Here is a 16,723-nt window from a genome sequence, read left to right as displayed (position 1 = left end):
TCATGAACCTTTGGCTCTTTTTATATAGTTAATAGAAATGAAAATTTAACCAAATACCTACTAAAATACAGGAATATGCGCAAACACAAACCCAACCACTTATGAACCAATCTACAAAATCAAAGCACTAAAATTGCACTTTCACTCAAAATAAAACATAAATAATGATAGAAATATTAAATACGTTAAGAAAAATCGGTTTGAAAAGCAAATTATCTTGATTTGCACATATATTGCACAGGGCCAGCTCAACAACTTTGGGGGCCTTAGGCGAAAATTTTAATTGGAGCTTTTTTTATATTAAATATTAATCAAATAATATATATTGAATTTTTTTATTTAAAATCTATTTTTCTTGCTTTTTGAGATGCAAAATTGCTAATCAAGTTTTTGTATTTAAGTTACTCTAACATTTCTTTTTCAATTGGTAATATAGCTAATCTACCTAATCTTTCTTGTGACATAGTAGACCTTAAATAAGATTTTATTAATTTTAATTTTGAATTTTTGAACAATTTATAATTAAAAATGATAATTTAACTAAAAATAAAATTTAAAGTATAGAATAATAGAACCTAGTTATTGCTATTTTTCTAAAGTCATGACCACTTTAAAGTCTAAACCTGCATAAATAAAAATTAATTTATTACATGGTTCAATAAATTAGTGTCACTATAATACGAATGAGTTGATAGGAAAATTATTAGATACTCCTGGAGTACCATAAATGCATACTCCCCACTCTCACATAAATGGTGGGTCCCACCATGAATTTAATTAGTGGGACCCACTATTCAAATGAGAGGAGGAAGTATGTATTTATGGTATTCCAGGAGTACACAATAATTTCCCGAGTTGATACGATATACATCAAATTATTAATTGGTATGATAGTTTATAATAATTGATAAAGTAAGAAAACGTGCTGTCTTGTGACTGAAGGCTGTGCAGTCTCTACAGCCTATGTAATGTGTAGTGTGCAACTATGCAGTGCGCAATTGTGTAACTTGTGCTACTATGCAGTGCATCAATTGCATCACCTATTGAGTTGGCCCTAATATTGCATAAGGCTTAAATAATAATAATAAATAAAAAAAAGAAAAAAAAAAAGAAGAGACTATTTTGAAAACTAGTCAATGATGACCCTCTACGGATTTGCCTATATAAGTCACAATTAAAGTTGCAAAAACAAGAGCTTGAATACCGCTTGTAAATAATCCAAGTAACATGACAGGTATAGGAACCACCAAAGGTACTAAAGAAAAAAGAACAAAAACAACTAATTCATCAGCTAATATTTTCAAAAAATTGAAAATTCTTTTATTTTTATATATAATATATAAATTCTACTCTAGTCTCGTCTAAGTGTATATGTGTGTGAAGCTCCCTTTTAGAGACTTGAACTCCGATTCTTATCCCCCACACTCCAAAAGTATAAGATCATTGCGTCAAGGGAATAAAATCGAAACTAAATGATAGGGGTTTTGTGAAATCTTCTAAAATATTAATGGGTATAAGGATTGGAGTTGATTGAATGTATTTACAAAAATAACCTAATCCTTTTCTACTAAGACCTGCATAAAAATAGGCTATTGACATGAGTAAAGGCCCTTTCAACTCATTACATTCTAGTGGTTTTGCCTTTTGTATCCTTAGGGGTAAGGATGTAGTTACAACTTACAATTCCATTAGTAATAATTATTTAAAAAAAAAAAAAAAAACAAAAACAAAACAAAAACAAAAACTAAAAACTCAGTCCGTTACACTCAAGCCGTTTAACCCTTTTAGGTCCTTTTGTCAAACAAAAACTAAGAAAATTAATATAGAATCGGAACCCAAGTCACAAATGACCCAAGCTAACCCATTCCAATCCAATATAAAACCACAACACTTGAACCCATTTTCAAAAATAAAACACTCATTTTGATCCACAAGGCCGAACTGGGAATCCACTCAAACTTTAAGCTTGTCGTTAGTCTTATGGTTTTTTAATTTTCATGGCAGGCTCAGGGTTGTTTGGTAGTGTATTTTAAACGATGATTTTCAATATTTAAACAACATTATACGTATTTTTATATATTTTTTCACCAACATATATTTTTAAAAAATACAAATTACATCACTAGAACAACGTTACCAAACGAACCCTTGTCTCCCGTTCAATACCCTCCTGTTTTCTCCATTTTTTAAATAGACGAAGGATGCGTGTAAGTGAAGCAATCCAAAGGCTAAAAAATAACCCACAAGGCAACTTTAAACTCTCTCTAGAACTCCAGAACTGTCTTTCTCAGTAAATTGTCTTGTTCCTTCCTTCATCTTCTGCACAAAGACGACAAAAATCCACAAGGCAGTGCACAAAATCTCCAGTACTATTGCAATTACTGAAAAATTCCACTATTTCCATTACTCTCTCCATCTAGCTCTCTTCAAAGCTGAGCATCAGACACTCCAAGATCAGACCTCACCTAAGAAGATCGGTGCTTGCCGGAGAAGAAAGGGTGAAATTGGGACATTGGATGAAATATTCCATGGGATCTCTAACAAGATCAGGGAAAGGAAATTGAACCCAAACCCCATCACTCAATCATAAATGGTTCTTCAAGAACACCAAAGCTGGTAAATCCTAGTCTATAGTTGTTTTGGGTTTCAAGAAAATACAAAAGCTTGGCTTAAACTCACCTAAAAATAAAAAAATAAAAATTCTTACAGATGAAGGGGTTCCATTGTAAGTAATAATGCCCAGAAGCCCAAAAAACTGAATATAAGATTCAAACAAAAGTGAATTTGTCTTTGTGTAGAAGATGAAGGAAGGAGCAAGACACAATTTAATGAGAAAGAGAAACACCTTTGATGCTCAGTTCTGGAGTTCTAGAGAGGGTTGAGAGATAGAAAGAGACGAAGAGAGAGTAATGGAGAGAGAATGAAAGAAAAGCTGCTTTGTGGTGTTTTTTTTTTGGCCTTTGGACTGCTTCACTTACATGTGACCTTCATCTTCTTCTTCCTCTTTTTTTTTTTTTTTTTTTTTTTTTTTTTTTTTTGAGAAAGTTTCCTTCATCTATTTAAAAAGGGAAACCAAGGAAGTCAATTTCGTACCGTACCGGCCGGTATATATCGTACTGACCAGTAAACCGGTACAAATTACCCCCTTGTTTCATACTGGAAAAAATACCGATCGTATCGGCTGTACCGGTGAAATTCGGCTATTTTGGCCTGTAAATGCATACCGGACCGAAACAACAACAAAAAAAACAAAAAACAAAAAACGTTCTCACTCTCTCATCTCTCCACTCACCGGCATCACTCGCAATTTCTCAAACTCATAGCGCATGGTCTTTCCCCTCTCAAATTCCGGATCTTCTTGACCGGCGTTCTCTTTCTCTCTTTCAGATTTACTTTCTCTTTCTTGGTAGGGAGGGTTTCGTCCAAGAAAGGTTTAAATCACAGTTTCTCTTTCAAATTCCCAATAGCATGAATTTTAGCTTCTTTAAACACCCAATAAAGTTGATAGCTTGCAAAAGTTATTTATAAAGTTAAGGATTTTACTAATGTGTGCCCTTAGGGCACACATTAATTTTTATTTTTGGAAAAAAATTTCTCGAGAATTGAAAAAGTAATTACAGCTTTTTCAATTCCCGAGAAAATGTTTTCAAAAATAGAAAACTTAATGTGTGCCGAACCCTAAAGTTAAAAGCAACTTTCATGTGTCAGATTTTTTTTCATTTTTTTTTAATTATTTCCTAGCCCCTAAATCGGTCAAAAGTCCTATCAATTGTCAGTTGTTCTAATTTTTTTTTTTTTTAAGCCCTTAGTTAGTTCACGTGTGAAAGCATTGAAAGGTAAGCTTAGTATTTTAAATTTAACTTGATTTTTAATTCTTTTTATAGATATAGATGTATAGACTTGGGCTTGGGCTTGGACTTGTGTGGGGTTTAAGATTACAAATTAGTCTAATCTATGAATTTCTGTATATATATATATATATATATATATGGGCTTTAAACACTATATATATATATATATAGAGCGGTAAACCTGAAACGGTACACCGGTATTGATCAGTATCTAAAATATATCATACCGCTGACCAGACCGGTACAGCCTCTGATACGGTGTTGACTCCTTTGAGGGAAACACCTAGTTATTTGTACACACCTGTTTCACTTACACGTGTCCTTCATCTATTTGAAAAGAGAAATGATATGCACTCACTTGTTAAAATATGCCCACAGCTGTTGACTCACACTTCTTTCATAATTCGGAGAAGGGGTTCCATTGTATGTAATAATGCCCAGAAACCCAAAAAACTAAATATAAGATTCAAACAAAGGTGAATTTGTCTTTGTGTAGCATGGTTGTCAAAATCCCAATCTGAATCCTACGATTTTACGATTCCACCTGCTCAAAACAATTCGGATCTTTCAAGAATGCTCAGGATCGGTAAGATCGTACGATTCTGACAATCCCAAACAACCTTGGTTTCTTGTAATTTTCTTTAACTTGATAGAAGGCTCAGTTAGACCCAAATGAAAAATAAAATCCCAATAAACCAAGTTTTTCTATTCTAATGTAGAGAGTGTGTCAATTGGACTCAAATAAAAAATATCCCAATAGAGTGTCACGTTTTGAGATTTTTGGCCACTTTAAATGATGCTTATAAATGGATGTAGTAATGTATGGTAATTATATTAATGAATGTATAATTTATGTGATTATTTAATATACCAATGTGTATTTTTTTTTCTTAAATAATATAAGATATTACGATCCACGATCCGATCTTACAATCTACGATTCCACCTACCTCCCACGATCCTACGTAGGATCCTAACTGAATATGCTCAGTTTTTCATAATACTTTTAAAAATCACAAATAGAATCTAAAAGTTAGTTTAGCACAAAATTGTGTTAATTGTTCGCAGAAAAAAGAAAAGAAAAAAAAAATTTTGAAGGTCGAAATCAAGCTAAGGCTTATTGCTGTATTGGTAACTTAGTATACATAAAATAGATTGGATGTTCCGATATTGTTTACACCGCCCACACAAAAACTGAATAACTCGATCTTGTGAAATTAAAAAACAAACGGTTTGGATTTCGCCCACGTCAATTAGAAATCTACAAGGACTCGGACATGAAAGGCAGTCTATAAATTTGAAAGCAAATCCCTAGAGGCAGGTAGATACTCATACACGTTCGTCTGTTCTCTGCTCCTGCTTTTGCTGTTGCCATGTCTCTCTTGAAGTCAAGAAAAAACCTTTCTTTGGTTCCACATCGCAAAAGAAGAAAAGAAAATCCGACCCAATCATCAGAAAATTGGATGGTAAGTCGGAATTTGGGAGTTGGAATGAAAAATCAGGTTGATGGTTGGAATGCCAACTTTGAGAAGCAATTGACGAAAATAGAGGACCTCCCAATTTCCCTACTGTTGGAAATCCTGTATCGGCTGGATCTGAAATCCGCGATGCGATGCAAGTCTGTGGCAAGACAATGGTGCAATCTTATCTCTGATCCCTCTTTTGCCAACAACTTTGTTAGGCTCCATGCATCTTCAGTTATGGATCGTCCCTTTGCCTTGCTCCTCAACTACGTTGATAAGCAGATAAAGAAGAGACACCTCCTCGTGACATCGGAGGAACCGGAATTTAAATCTCTGACTTATATACCACCAATATATCAGCATGATAATATTGAGGTCACTGTTCAAGCTTCGTGTAATGACTTGCTATTATGCTGCGCAAACATGGTTGGCAATGATGCGGGGTCTGGTCCTATGAGCGAATACTATGTGATAAATCCAATTAGTAGGCAATGGACTGCCCTGCCTCCCATGCCTCAACTTGCAAGGGCTCGGGTTGGGTTCATATGTTGGTATGACACTGCTCTTCATAAGCAACTTAGTTATAGGGTGATGCGCATTCCTGAATTTAAGGGTGAGTCAGCAGAATTCGGTGTAGAGATATTCTCATCCGACACAGGTAAATGGACTCAGTCTGTGGGGTTGTGCCCGCAAGGATTTCGGTTGGATGTCTTTGCCTTCCCCGGTGTTCCCTATAACGGTTTGCTTTTCTGGTGGAGTAGCACTGATTGCCTTGTTGGGTTTGATCCAAACACCAGTAAATGCTGCCAATTCTTTGAGAAGCCCGTAGAATTGAACCCATCCCATGGAATTGAGCGTCTTGGAGTGTGTCATGGTACCTTGAGGATATGCCAGATTTCAGGTTACCCTTATGAGGTTGCTTTTGCTGATCCTTGTTTACGTGTTTGGGAGCTCAAGGACTATGATGAAGGAGGCAAATGGAACTTAGAGCATGAGCTGTATTTTGACAAAATGGTTTCAGAAAAATCTCCTTGGCTCACAGAATACCTAAGCAAGAAATATCCAACTGTGGCAGTCTTAGCCTATCATCCAAATGATGGAGAAATTGTGTATTTGATGATTAAATTTAAGGTGGTATCATGCAACTTGAGGAGAAAAACACTGGAAGTGGTCTGTGATATTCCGACTGCTGACTACTTTTACCATGGCTGCAATGTCTTCACCTTTGTGCTCCCTTGTTGGCCAACTCCCATTCCCTTTCAGACGGAGAAGGCCACCTAATGATTCTGCTGCTTGCTATCTTGTGTCTTGATGCCAGCTTGGTGTGAAAAATTTCGCTGCATGCTGTTCCATGCAGCGTCCCTGCTATGTATTTGTGTTGTTTGATTTTCTTAATTATGCTTTTGTAATTTCCAGTTGTGTTTGGAGTAAACTAGGGCTTCCATCTCCAGTGTGGGGATATGTCAGGGGGGTTGAATTGCTTCAAAACGTTTACCTACCTAGCTAGCAATAAAAATGCAGTTATTGCCGATTTGTTTGATTACAGTTACATAAGTGTTGGTATTGGTTATCACTTATCACTTGTACTAGTTTTACATTCAACAATAGATATCACAGGCATGAGGCATAACTTTCTTAATTGTTTTAGTAGTGAAACAAAGCAAACACTAGCCATAAATATATTATTTGGTCTGAAGTAAGCAAGATGAATTCATGAACTTTATCATATATGTTTTGGAAAATAGAAAGTAGAAAAACTTCTGATAAAGCTTTGCATCACCAAAACTAGAAATGCTTTTTAAGCCCGGTCCCAACTTAAAATACTTATATAACAAAATTAATAATAATAAAAAAATGTAAAAATATTTGACAGGTAAACAAGTATTATTAGCCTTAGGGAGAGTTTACTGTAGAGCATCTCCATTGAAGAGAAACTTGTATGCCGATGTGTGGGTTATCTTGACGAGTTTACCTATTTATTTTTTTATTTCTCTTAAAGACACGTAATTGTATATTAATTTGAATGAAATGAACAAATATGTAACTTTTTGATAATTTATCTTGTGCTTCCAGGTTAGCAACCAGACATTAGGGTAGGGAATTGAATCTGTTTGTTATTTAGTGTCATATTTTCTTACTTAGATGTCTAATGGAAAAACATAGAGAGGCCTGTAGAGATCTTCATGTGGTTTTCATTGATATAGAGAAAACATATGATAGGGTCCATAGAGAGTTTATGTGGTGGGTTTTGGTAAAGAAATGAGTTCCTCTTAAGTATATTTAGTTGATTAAGGATATTTACAATGGATCTGTAGCTAGTTTGAGAACAAGTGGAGGAATCACAAGTGGGTTTGCTATCACTATAGGTCCGCATCAAGGATTAGCACTCAATCCATATCTCTTTGCACTAGTGATGGATGAGCTCACTAAATCAATCCTAGAGCTTGGTATTTGCCTTTTGCAAATGATATAGTTTTAGTGGAAGAAACTAGAAGTGGAGTTAATGCCAAGTTAGAAATTTGGTGATTAGAATTTGAAGGTTTTTGATTAAGTGGGACTAAAACAAAGTACATAGATAGTAAATTTAGTGGAATTATAAGCAAAAACAAAGAGGTGGTAAGACTTGATGGTCAAGAGATGTCAAAGAGTTACAAATTTCAATATTTTGGATCAATAAGTCATAAGTATGGGGAGATTGAAGAGGATGTGAATTATAGGATAAAATCAGGGTGGATGAAGTGGAGAAGCACATCAGGAGTGTTGTGCAATTGCGATCATAGAATGCCTATTAAGTTATAGGGAAAATTTTATAAGACTACTTTATGACCAACTATGCTCTTTGGTACTGAATGTTGAGCTATTAAGAAGCAACATATTCATAAAATAAGTAGCTGAAATGAGAAATTTCAGATGGACAAGTGGAAATACACTTCAAAAATAGAATTCAAAATGTGGAAATTCGCTTAAAAATAGGGGTAGCCCCTATTGATGAAAAGATGAGGGAAGGTCATTACGCTCTGTTTGTTTCAACAGTGATGTTTTTAGAAAATAAGTCATTTTCCAAGAATCATTTTCTATAAAACTATCTCGTTTTCTAATGTTTGGTAGCAACTTTAAGTGAGTTAAAAAACAATCTCCTAACTTCCCTTATTTAGCTTGCTGTGAGATAGAGTTGTTTTCCAAAAAAAAAATTAATGGAAAACAATATCTAAAAATAAGTCATACTTTTTATATTGACCAAAGATAGTTTTCCTTTAACTCATCTTTTTTTATGCTACCAAATACATCTTTACACAAGATTTTCCAACAAAACAAACGGAGCGTTAAGATGGTTCAGTCATGTTCAAAGGAGAGCAACTAATGCATAAATAAGAAAGAGTGAGTTGATCCAAATTGAGGGAACCAATAAAGGTAGAGGAAGACTTAAAATCACATTAGCAGAAGTAATAGAAAATGACATGTCAATTTTTTTTTTTTTTTTTTTTTTGAGAAAAAAATGACATGTCAATTAAGGAAGTAACAAAGAATATGGCTTCAACTCTTTGTTCGCTAACGTGAACTCTTTGTATTTTTCTTGCTATTCATTTTTCAATAATATATTCTTCTTACTTATTTAAAAAATAAAAAAATAAAAAAAAAAAGAATATGGCTTTAGATAGAGTAGAATGAAGGAAAAGAATAGATATGGCCAACCCTAACTAATACTATTGAGTATCTAAGCCGAACCCAAAATTTTGGGACTAAGGCTTTGTTTGTTGTCGTCGTAATTATTTTGTGTCATAGATTTGATGTTTAGACTATAAAAGTGGGTTCAATTTGAACTTGAATTGATGTTCCATCTGCATAATTGTTAATTGGTGGTGGGTTTTTCGTTTAGTGCAAGATAAGGTTGAGTTTTCCAAAGGGAAGAGATCTTGGTGCTTTATTTAGTGCAGGAAATTGAATTGTGTATATTCGTATTTAGAACCATTGTGAGTTGATTGACGGGATCTAAAATAAGGTGAGTTTGGCAATTGAAGTCTAAATTTGGAGGTGGCATAGAAATTTATGAATTGAAGACAATTTTTCTTGAAAAGAAGGTGCTTTTGGACTATAAAAATTCCACAAGACAGTTCTAGGAGTTGGAGATCTATTCTTAAACTCAGGGAAGAGGCAAGAAAATTTTTGAGTTAAAAAGTAGGAGATGGCAGCAGGATATTTCTTTGGCATGATGCATGGCATCCTGATGGTATCTTACGACAGAAATATGGATGTGAAGCTAAAGTTGCATCAATCCTACGCAACAAATTCTGGACATGGAGGCCTGCCAGATCAGATCATCTTATAAATATCCAGAGCAAGCTTCCTTTGATAGATTTGAAAGAGGAAGACTAGGCTTTATGGTCTGTATCTCACAAGTTTGATTGTGCTAAAACCTGGAATGAAATTAGAACTAAAGCTAATAAGGAAGAGTGGTGGTTCGTGGTGTGGTTTAATCTAGCTATCCCTAGGTACTCTTTTGTTGGTTGGATGTTTATCCTTAATAAGCTCCCAACTACGGACAGGTTGATACAATGGGGTCTTGCTGTGAACACTACCTGCATTTCTGCAGGTCCAGTATTGAAGATAGAGACCTCTTCTTTTTTCAATGCCCCTTTACTAAGAGATTATGGGATAATATCATGGGGCTTTGTCTAGTGACAGATGCTAACGAGTTGGCAGGACTTAGAGAAATGGGGTGCTACCCAATTAAAAGGAAAGGGATTTAGAGCCACCTTGTGTAAGCTAGCTTGGTGGGCTACTGTCCACCAAATATGGCGGTAAGGGAATGCTATTATACATGCAGGGATAACCTATACTGGAGCAGATTATTAGCATCATCAAAAAGATCGTAAAGGAAGAACGGAGAGTAAAAGGTGCAGCTGTAAGAGCCTTTGCATTAGTCGCTACTTTAACATTTCAGCAAATAAATGGCGAAACACACCCAAAATCAGTTTGCATCAGCCTCACCAGTTTGACCTTCAAACTTGGCAGATGAACAGTACCTTGCCAGCTCTAGCGAGGGAACTGTTCATTCCAAACAATAGAAAATCATTGTTCATGCAGAAACACACCCAAAATCAGTTTGCATCACTCTCTCTCTCTCGACCATGCTCTCTGTCCTCTCTCTTCGACTTTGCACCATTTTTGTAAAGGAGCTCACTGTTAATTGGCCTTGGCGGCACAGGGAAATGGGGTTTTATACGTTGCCAATCGAAACCCATTTCAGGTAGTGTAAAGTTGGCTTGAAATTTCCCCAAATTTGCTTTACTTGTGCTTCAATTTTTCACCAAAATTGCTTAATGATGGGTATGATATCAGTTGGGTGTGCGTGTCTGCCGTGTACTGGTGAGTGGCTGGCAGCGTGTGGGATTAGTTGTGCTGCAGGTGTGGGTTTGTTTGGTGAAGGGTTCAATTTTTTTGGCTCTATCTGTTTTAGTAGCTGATGCAATTTGTTGCTCAAAATCATCATTTTTCTTTACTCAATTTTACTTCTGTTTGAATGTGTTTGTTCATGTTTCTGGGTTTTAAACTGAATAGCTGTTTTTTTTTTCATGGTACTCTATTTATTCTAACGTGCTGAGGTTCAGAACTCTGTTCTACATTTTACTCACTTCTCAGATTTTCAATAATCTTTTGGGTCTGTTTGGTAGTTGGGGAAAGAGTTTGATTTATTAAAGAACGAAACTTTAACTTTATTTGTGTGTTTTGAGTTGCTTTTGTTCCTCTCTGGTTTCTTAAGTTCCTTTTGGTATGGTTTTTGTCCACTAAATGTAAAATGTTCATGGCCCCTGCTGGCAAGATAAGTACTCTGTTTATAGTTGACAAGTTATTACTTGATGCCTTATGCAAATATTTGTTGATCTTATGTGGTTCCCCTTTTAATGTAAGCTATAGGCTTAGTACAGTTATTTAATTTGGATAAAAGCGGGGTAGACTGATAGGTATGCAAATATATTGGCTAGCTTATAATTATGATCACATTCTACTTAGAATAGTTTTTAATTTGATTACTGCTTGGTATTGAAGATGTGGTATTTTTCCAATCAAATGCAGATGTATTGACTAGCTTATAATTCTGATGACATTCTACTTAGAATAGTTTTTATTTTGATTGCTGCTTGGTATTGAAGATATGGTATTTTTCCGGTCAAATGCAAATGTATTGTTTAGCTTATAATTCTGATCACATTCTACTTATATTAGTTTTTATTTTGATTACTGCTTGGTATTGAAGATGTGGAATTTTTCCAGTCATAAGCAATGTGGCCTCCTTTTGGGTCTACTAGGTAAAAACTAAGAGTTGTATTGTTGTTGAAAAATCATCACTAGGAGGCCTGATGCTAAGAGGAGAGAGAATAAATAAATATTTAAATGAAGTAAGAAATAGAGTATTGAGTTTGATGTGTGTGCATAAAAAACACGGGTAGCTAATAGTAAAAGTAGAGTTTTTTGGTTAGTTTAGCTAAAAATTTAAGGAGATTGATGTGAATGCTCTAACTCAGTATTAAATAAAGTGCTCTGCTATAATTGGGGAATTAATCCGGCCTTGCTTTGTACTCGGCTTTGAATTTGGTTTCTGTTGAGTTAGGCTTAATTGTTTTCTGTTTGGACTAGAGGCTCTAGCTAGTTGAATTTACTTGCCTTTAGTGGCTCATGTTGGGTTAGTTGAATTTACTTGCCTTTAGTGGCTCATGTTGGGTGGGATAAGTTTGTTGTGGCTTTGTTCTGTTGTTTGTATAGCAGTGCTGGCTTTATAGTTTTTAGCCTACTGCTCTCGTATATGTTGGTTTGGTAATAAAATCCTTACTGATTCATTCCCAGAAAAAAAATAATAAAATAAAATCTTACTTCCACACAAGTGTTAGATCATTATTTGGCATAAACATTCTATCAACTGATTTAAGCTAAGCTCCAACCCAGGAAATTCAAATTCAACCCTTAAAAATTAACCCGTATGTCTATCGTGGTTGTAGAGTTATAAGACTTTGTTATTTCTTTTACTTACTGAAGGCATCTAAAGAGTAAAATATAAAGGCTTATATGTATTCAACATGGGTAGTTTTATGAAGCATTGTTCACAGAGAAAAATAGCATGGAGTGTGAGTTCTCTCAAGGCGAAAAGTCCACAGAAGAAGAGGCGGAGCTCCAACGAAGCACCAAGAAAGCAAAAGATGCAAAGGGAGCATCAGAGTTCGGCTCTCCCCCTTCCTATAGGGATAAGCTGGTCGGTGAGATGCTTGGCGCTTTTGCTCAGGCTTTCAACCTTGATAGCCACGAGATGGATATGTCCACCCTGTTGGTGAGTATGGGTGAGCTAGTAAACAGTATGGTGGCTGTCAACTTGGACCTGGATACGAGAAAGTCCATTAGAGCAAGATGGAACCACGCCCTGATTATGAAGGTGTATGGTCGGACGTTGGGTTTCCATTTTCTCCGTTTGAAGGTTATGAGCTTATGGAAGCCAACGGGGCGGCTTAACTGCATCGACCTTGGTCGGGATTTCTTCCTTATGAGGTTCGGATTGGTTGAGGACTTTAAGAACATCATCAAAGGAGGACCATGGTTCATCAGAGGCCACTTTTTGACGATTAGAGCGTGGGAACCAAACATCAAACCTGCTAGTGTAGTGTGCAATTTAGTGGCTGAATGGATCAGGTTACCAAAGCTACCTTTTGAATACTACAATCCTGGGGTTCTAAGAGAAATTGGCTCTGCCATTGGACCGATTCTGAGGATGGACTCTAATACTGCGTCGAAGGCTAGGGGTCAGTTTGTGAGAATTTGTATCCAGGTTAACTTGGATAAACCGTTGATCACAAGCATCTTGCTTGAAGAAGTTGTACAGGAAGTACTCTAATAGGGTATTAACACCCTTTGTTTTTCTTGTGGTGGAGTGGGGCACTGATGAGAAGGATGCCTATTTACAATCAAGGATATGAAGCAAGCTTTGGAGGCGGAGAGGCCTGACTCAACTATCGATAAAGCTGACACTAGTGGGGAGGATGGTGACGGTTCACAAGAGGCGGGAAAGGTGGATTTTGATTTGAAAGGTGATGGGAAGGATGCATATGGCCCTTGGTTGCTTGTTAAGAGAAAGAAAGTTGGAGCTAAGTTTGAGGGGCTTCGAAACACCAAACAGGGAGTGGATGTGGGTCCAGGCAAAAGGTACTTTTGGCATGGTGAGACTTCACCAAGGCATGTTAACAAAACATGTGATAAGCCACCCTATAATTTTAGATATGGGTCTGACAAAGATAAGATGGAGGTAGGTCACAGGGGGTCTTTAAGCCCCCCCTCGGTTAGAGATAAGAAAAAGCAAAACCCACTTTCCACGAAACAAAGGCTTCAGTCCTCTCAAGAACCCCCTTTTCACGATTTTGGAAGCGCCCTTGTCTTTTCCTTCGGTGCAGAGACCAACTCCAAGAACGAGACTTTGTCTTGCCCGTCGAATTCTTGTGTCTCTGGAGTAAGAAGTTTTGGTGGTGCAACCTCACCTTTAGGCTCAATGAGTAGTAGGAAGGGTGATGGCAGGGATGGATGGTTGGAGCAAGCAAGAATGGGCAATTTTTCGAAAGGGAAAAATCATGGTGGTATCTTCGAGCATGTTGGCACAAATAATAGCAAGCCCCACCATGATTTGGGATTGGTACGATCTGGAAGAGATGCAAGCATGGCAGCACATCTTCCCTCTAACTCCAGAAAGCAAAAAGAAGGGATGGCTTCCACTGTCAGACCCGGCGTAGATGGAATGGGGCTGCGCTTGGTGGATATTTTCGTTAGACAGGCCAATAAAGGGGGAAGCACAAGTTTTTGGGTGGAGAGCGCTATCTACGCAATCTCTAGATCAAAGCTTGAAAAATGTGGAACTTGAGGAAGAAGAAGTGGTAAGGAAAATTTGGAAGTCCAAGATGGGGGTAATGAGGTGTTGGAGAAACGTAATTTCCAAGAGTCTGATTCAGGCCGAAGCAATCTTGGGGGGGTCAAACCTACTGATTTCATCAAGGGAGGCACAGATAGGAGTATTGGAACACATGGTGCTCCTTGCACAGGGAGTGGATCTCTCCAGGAGAGCTTTGAGGGAATTGGAATGGAGGTCTCTGAGCAAGATGGAAGCTCAGAATTTGCATGAATGTGCGATGGTTCTTCCCATTTCTGTCCCAATGAATATTTTACTATGGAATTGTAAGGGGGCTTTGAACCCTCATTTTCATGTCACTTTGAAGAACTTGATTGATAATCACTCTCCCTCAATTGTGATTATTACTGAAACTTGAGTTGGTGGAGAGAGGGCAAAGGATATAACTGATAGGCTTCCTTTTGATAGAGCCTTACATGCTGATACTATTGGCTACTCGGGTGGTATTTGGGTGCTCTGGAATTTTGATGTAGTTGAAGTAACGCAATTAATGAAAATTGAACAGGAAATTCACATGGTGGTTAAGGTACGTGCTCTAAATTCTTCCTGGATACTTTCAGCCATTTATGCTTGTCCTAGATTAGAGGAAAGGAAATTGTTGTGGAAAAATTTAGCCTCTATTGCCCCTATGCACAAATTACCCTGGCTGATGTTGGGTGATTTTAATGAGATGCTAGCTAGTGGTGACAAACTGGGAGGGAATCCTCTTAATCCTAAGAGAGTTCAAATGTTTAAGGACTGTTTGGACTCTTGTGGTATGGTGGATTTGGGCTTTCATGGGCCTAGATTCACTTGGGTCAATAGAAAGGAGGTAGGGCACTTCATTCAAGAGAGATTGGATAGAAGGTTTGCAAATGCTGAGTGGAGAGGGATGTATCCAGAGGCGGCAATTCACCACCTGGCCCGCACACATTCTAACCACTGTCTAGTGTTGCTTAAAATGGATGATCATGGCCCGTCATGTTTAAGCAGGCCATTTCAGTTCCAACCCATGTGGATGTCTCACCTATGGTTCCCGGAAGTTGTTGCTGACTCTTGGATTGAAGATGGACCCCTGAAATTAAATGTTGAGAAGCTCACAGCTGATGTCAAGAATTGGAATAGAGAATTCTTTGGAGATATCTTCCAAAGAAAAAAAAAAGATTAGAGGCTAGACTTAGAGGAATTCAAACTAGAATTGCTGAAAGGCTGAATAGTCATCTCTTAAATCTGGAAAGTCATCTTAGAAAGGAGTATTTTGAAGTACTCCAATATGAGGAGTTCTGGTCTGTAAAATAAAGGTACAACTGGCTTATACAGGGTGATAGAAACACGAGCTTCTTCCATACCTCGACCTTGATTCGAAGGAGAAGGAATAGAATCCTTTGCCTTAAGGATAGCCTTGGGAATTGGGTTCAGGGTGAGAGAGAAATCGCTAAGCAGATTAGAAGCGGTTTTATTAAGCTCTTCACAACTAGTGTTACTAGTGTCCCTAGTAGGAGGTGGAGCTTGAGCATTTGGCCTAGTTTTCTCAGGAGTGAAGATGCTAGCACCACATGTGCAAATCTAACCAAACTTGAAGTTAAGGAGGGATTGGGGAGTCTTAAGCTGCTCAAAGCTCCAAGTCCTGAAGGGATTCATGCAGGGTTTTTCCAAGTTTATTGGCAGCAAGTTGGTACTTCAGTGGTAAATGAAGTGTTTAAGGTGTTTCATAGCTCCACCATGCCCCCTCACCTTAACGAGACCCTTATCACTCTCATCCCAAAGCATCCAGGGGCTGATTGTCTGGCCTCCTTTAGACCTATAAGCCTATGTAACACTGTGTACAAAGTAGGAAGAATGGGTTTGGATAATATGATCATCGCACAAGAGCTTATTCATACAATGACGCTCAAAAAAGGGAAGACGGGTTTATGGCCATCAAAATAGATTTGGAGAAAGCTTATGATAGATTTGAGTGGCATTTTATTAGGGATGTTCTTGAGCTCTACAGGCAGCCCCCTTCACTAATCAAACTCATTATGAGTTGTGTGTCTAGTTCATCAATATCAATTCTTCTCAATGGCGGCAAACTTGAGCTCTTTCATCCATCAAGGGGTATTAGACAAGGGGATCCCCTCTCCCCGTATTTATTCATCATGTGTATGGAAGTGCTTGGTTTTCTTATTTCGCAGAGATGTAAGGAAAATTTGTGGGATCCAATCCGAGCTTCAAGAGGTGGGCAAGCTTTTTCCCATCTTTTCTTTGCCGATGACCTTGTCCTTTTTGCAAAAGCTGATTTGCAGAATTGTATTAGTGTGAGAGAGACCTTAGATACCTTCTATGAATTGTCGGGTCAAAAAGTTAGCCTGAATAAGTCTAAAGTTTATCTCTCCCCTAATACTAGTCCTGAATCTAGAGAGGAGATGTGTGGGTGCTTGGCATTCACTCGACCCCAAATCTTGGTAAGTACTTGGGTTTCCTGATCAAACACCCAGGGTCAACATCGCAAG

At 37.3% G+C, this 16,723-nt stretch overlaps 3 protein-coding genes across 3 annotated transcripts; all 3 read left to right on the top strand.

The window, feature by feature from the left end:
- The first annotated feature begins 5,314 nt into the window (after positions 1-5,314).
- Positions 5,315-6,595, top strand: LOC115990017 (F-box protein At3g26010-like). Its single transcript, XM_031113880.1, has one exon. It carries the CDS (start codon positions 5,315-5,317, stop codon positions 6,593-6,595), a length of 1,281 nt encoding a protein of 426 aa, XP_030969740.1.
- A 5,833-nt stretch (positions 6,596-12,428) lies between these two features.
- Positions 12,429-13,193, top strand: LOC115990016. The gene has a single exon (XM_031113879.1). It carries the CDS (start codon positions 12,429-12,431, stop codon positions 13,191-13,193), a length of 765 nt encoding a protein of 254 aa, XP_030969739.1.
- Positions 13,194-14,367: 1,174 nt separating this feature from the next.
- Positions 14,368-16,160, top strand: LOC115990015. The gene is made up of 3 exons (XM_031113878.1): positions 14,368-14,518; positions 14,612-15,339; positions 15,552-16,160. The coding sequence occupies exons 1-3, from the start codon at positions 14,368-14,370 to the stop codon at positions 16,158-16,160; spliced, it is 1,488 nt and encodes a 495-aa protein (XP_030969738.1).
- Positions 16,161-16,723: the final 563 nt, after the last annotated feature.

Source organism: Quercus lobata, chromosome 5 (assembly GCF_001633185.2).
Source record: "Quercus lobata isolate SW786 chromosome 5, ValleyOak3.0 Primary Assembly, whole genome shotgun sequence".
NCBI classification, from domain to species: domain Eukaryota; kingdom Viridiplantae; phylum Streptophyta; class Magnoliopsida; order Fagales; family Fagaceae; genus Quercus; species Quercus lobata.
Note: the sequence above shows the minus strand (reverse complement) of the source record. Positions and strands in the feature narration are given on the sequence as shown.

Excerpts from the sequence above, each read along its gene's own strand:
- LOC115990017 (XM_031113880.1), top strand. The coding sequence starts at position 5,315 with ATGGTAAGTCGGAATTTGGGAGTTGGAATGAAAAATCAGGTTGATGGT.
- LOC115990016 (XM_031113879.1), top strand. The coding sequence starts at position 12,429 with ATGGAGTGTGAGTTCTCTCAAGGCGAAAAGTCCACAGAAGAAGAGGCG.
- LOC115990015 (XM_031113878.1), top strand. The coding sequence starts at position 14,368 with ATGGTGCTCCTTGCACAGGGAGTGGATCTCTCCAGGAGAGCTTTGAGG. Across the intron at positions 14,519-14,611 it reads GAATATTTTACTATGGAATT|TTGGTGGAGAGAGGGCAAAG; the intron begins GTAAGGGGGCTT and ends CTGAAACTTGAG. Across the intron at positions 15,340-15,551 it reads TTGAGAAGCTCACAGCTGAT|GGTGATAGAAACACGAGCTT; the intron begins GTCAAGAATTGG and ends TGGCTTATACAG.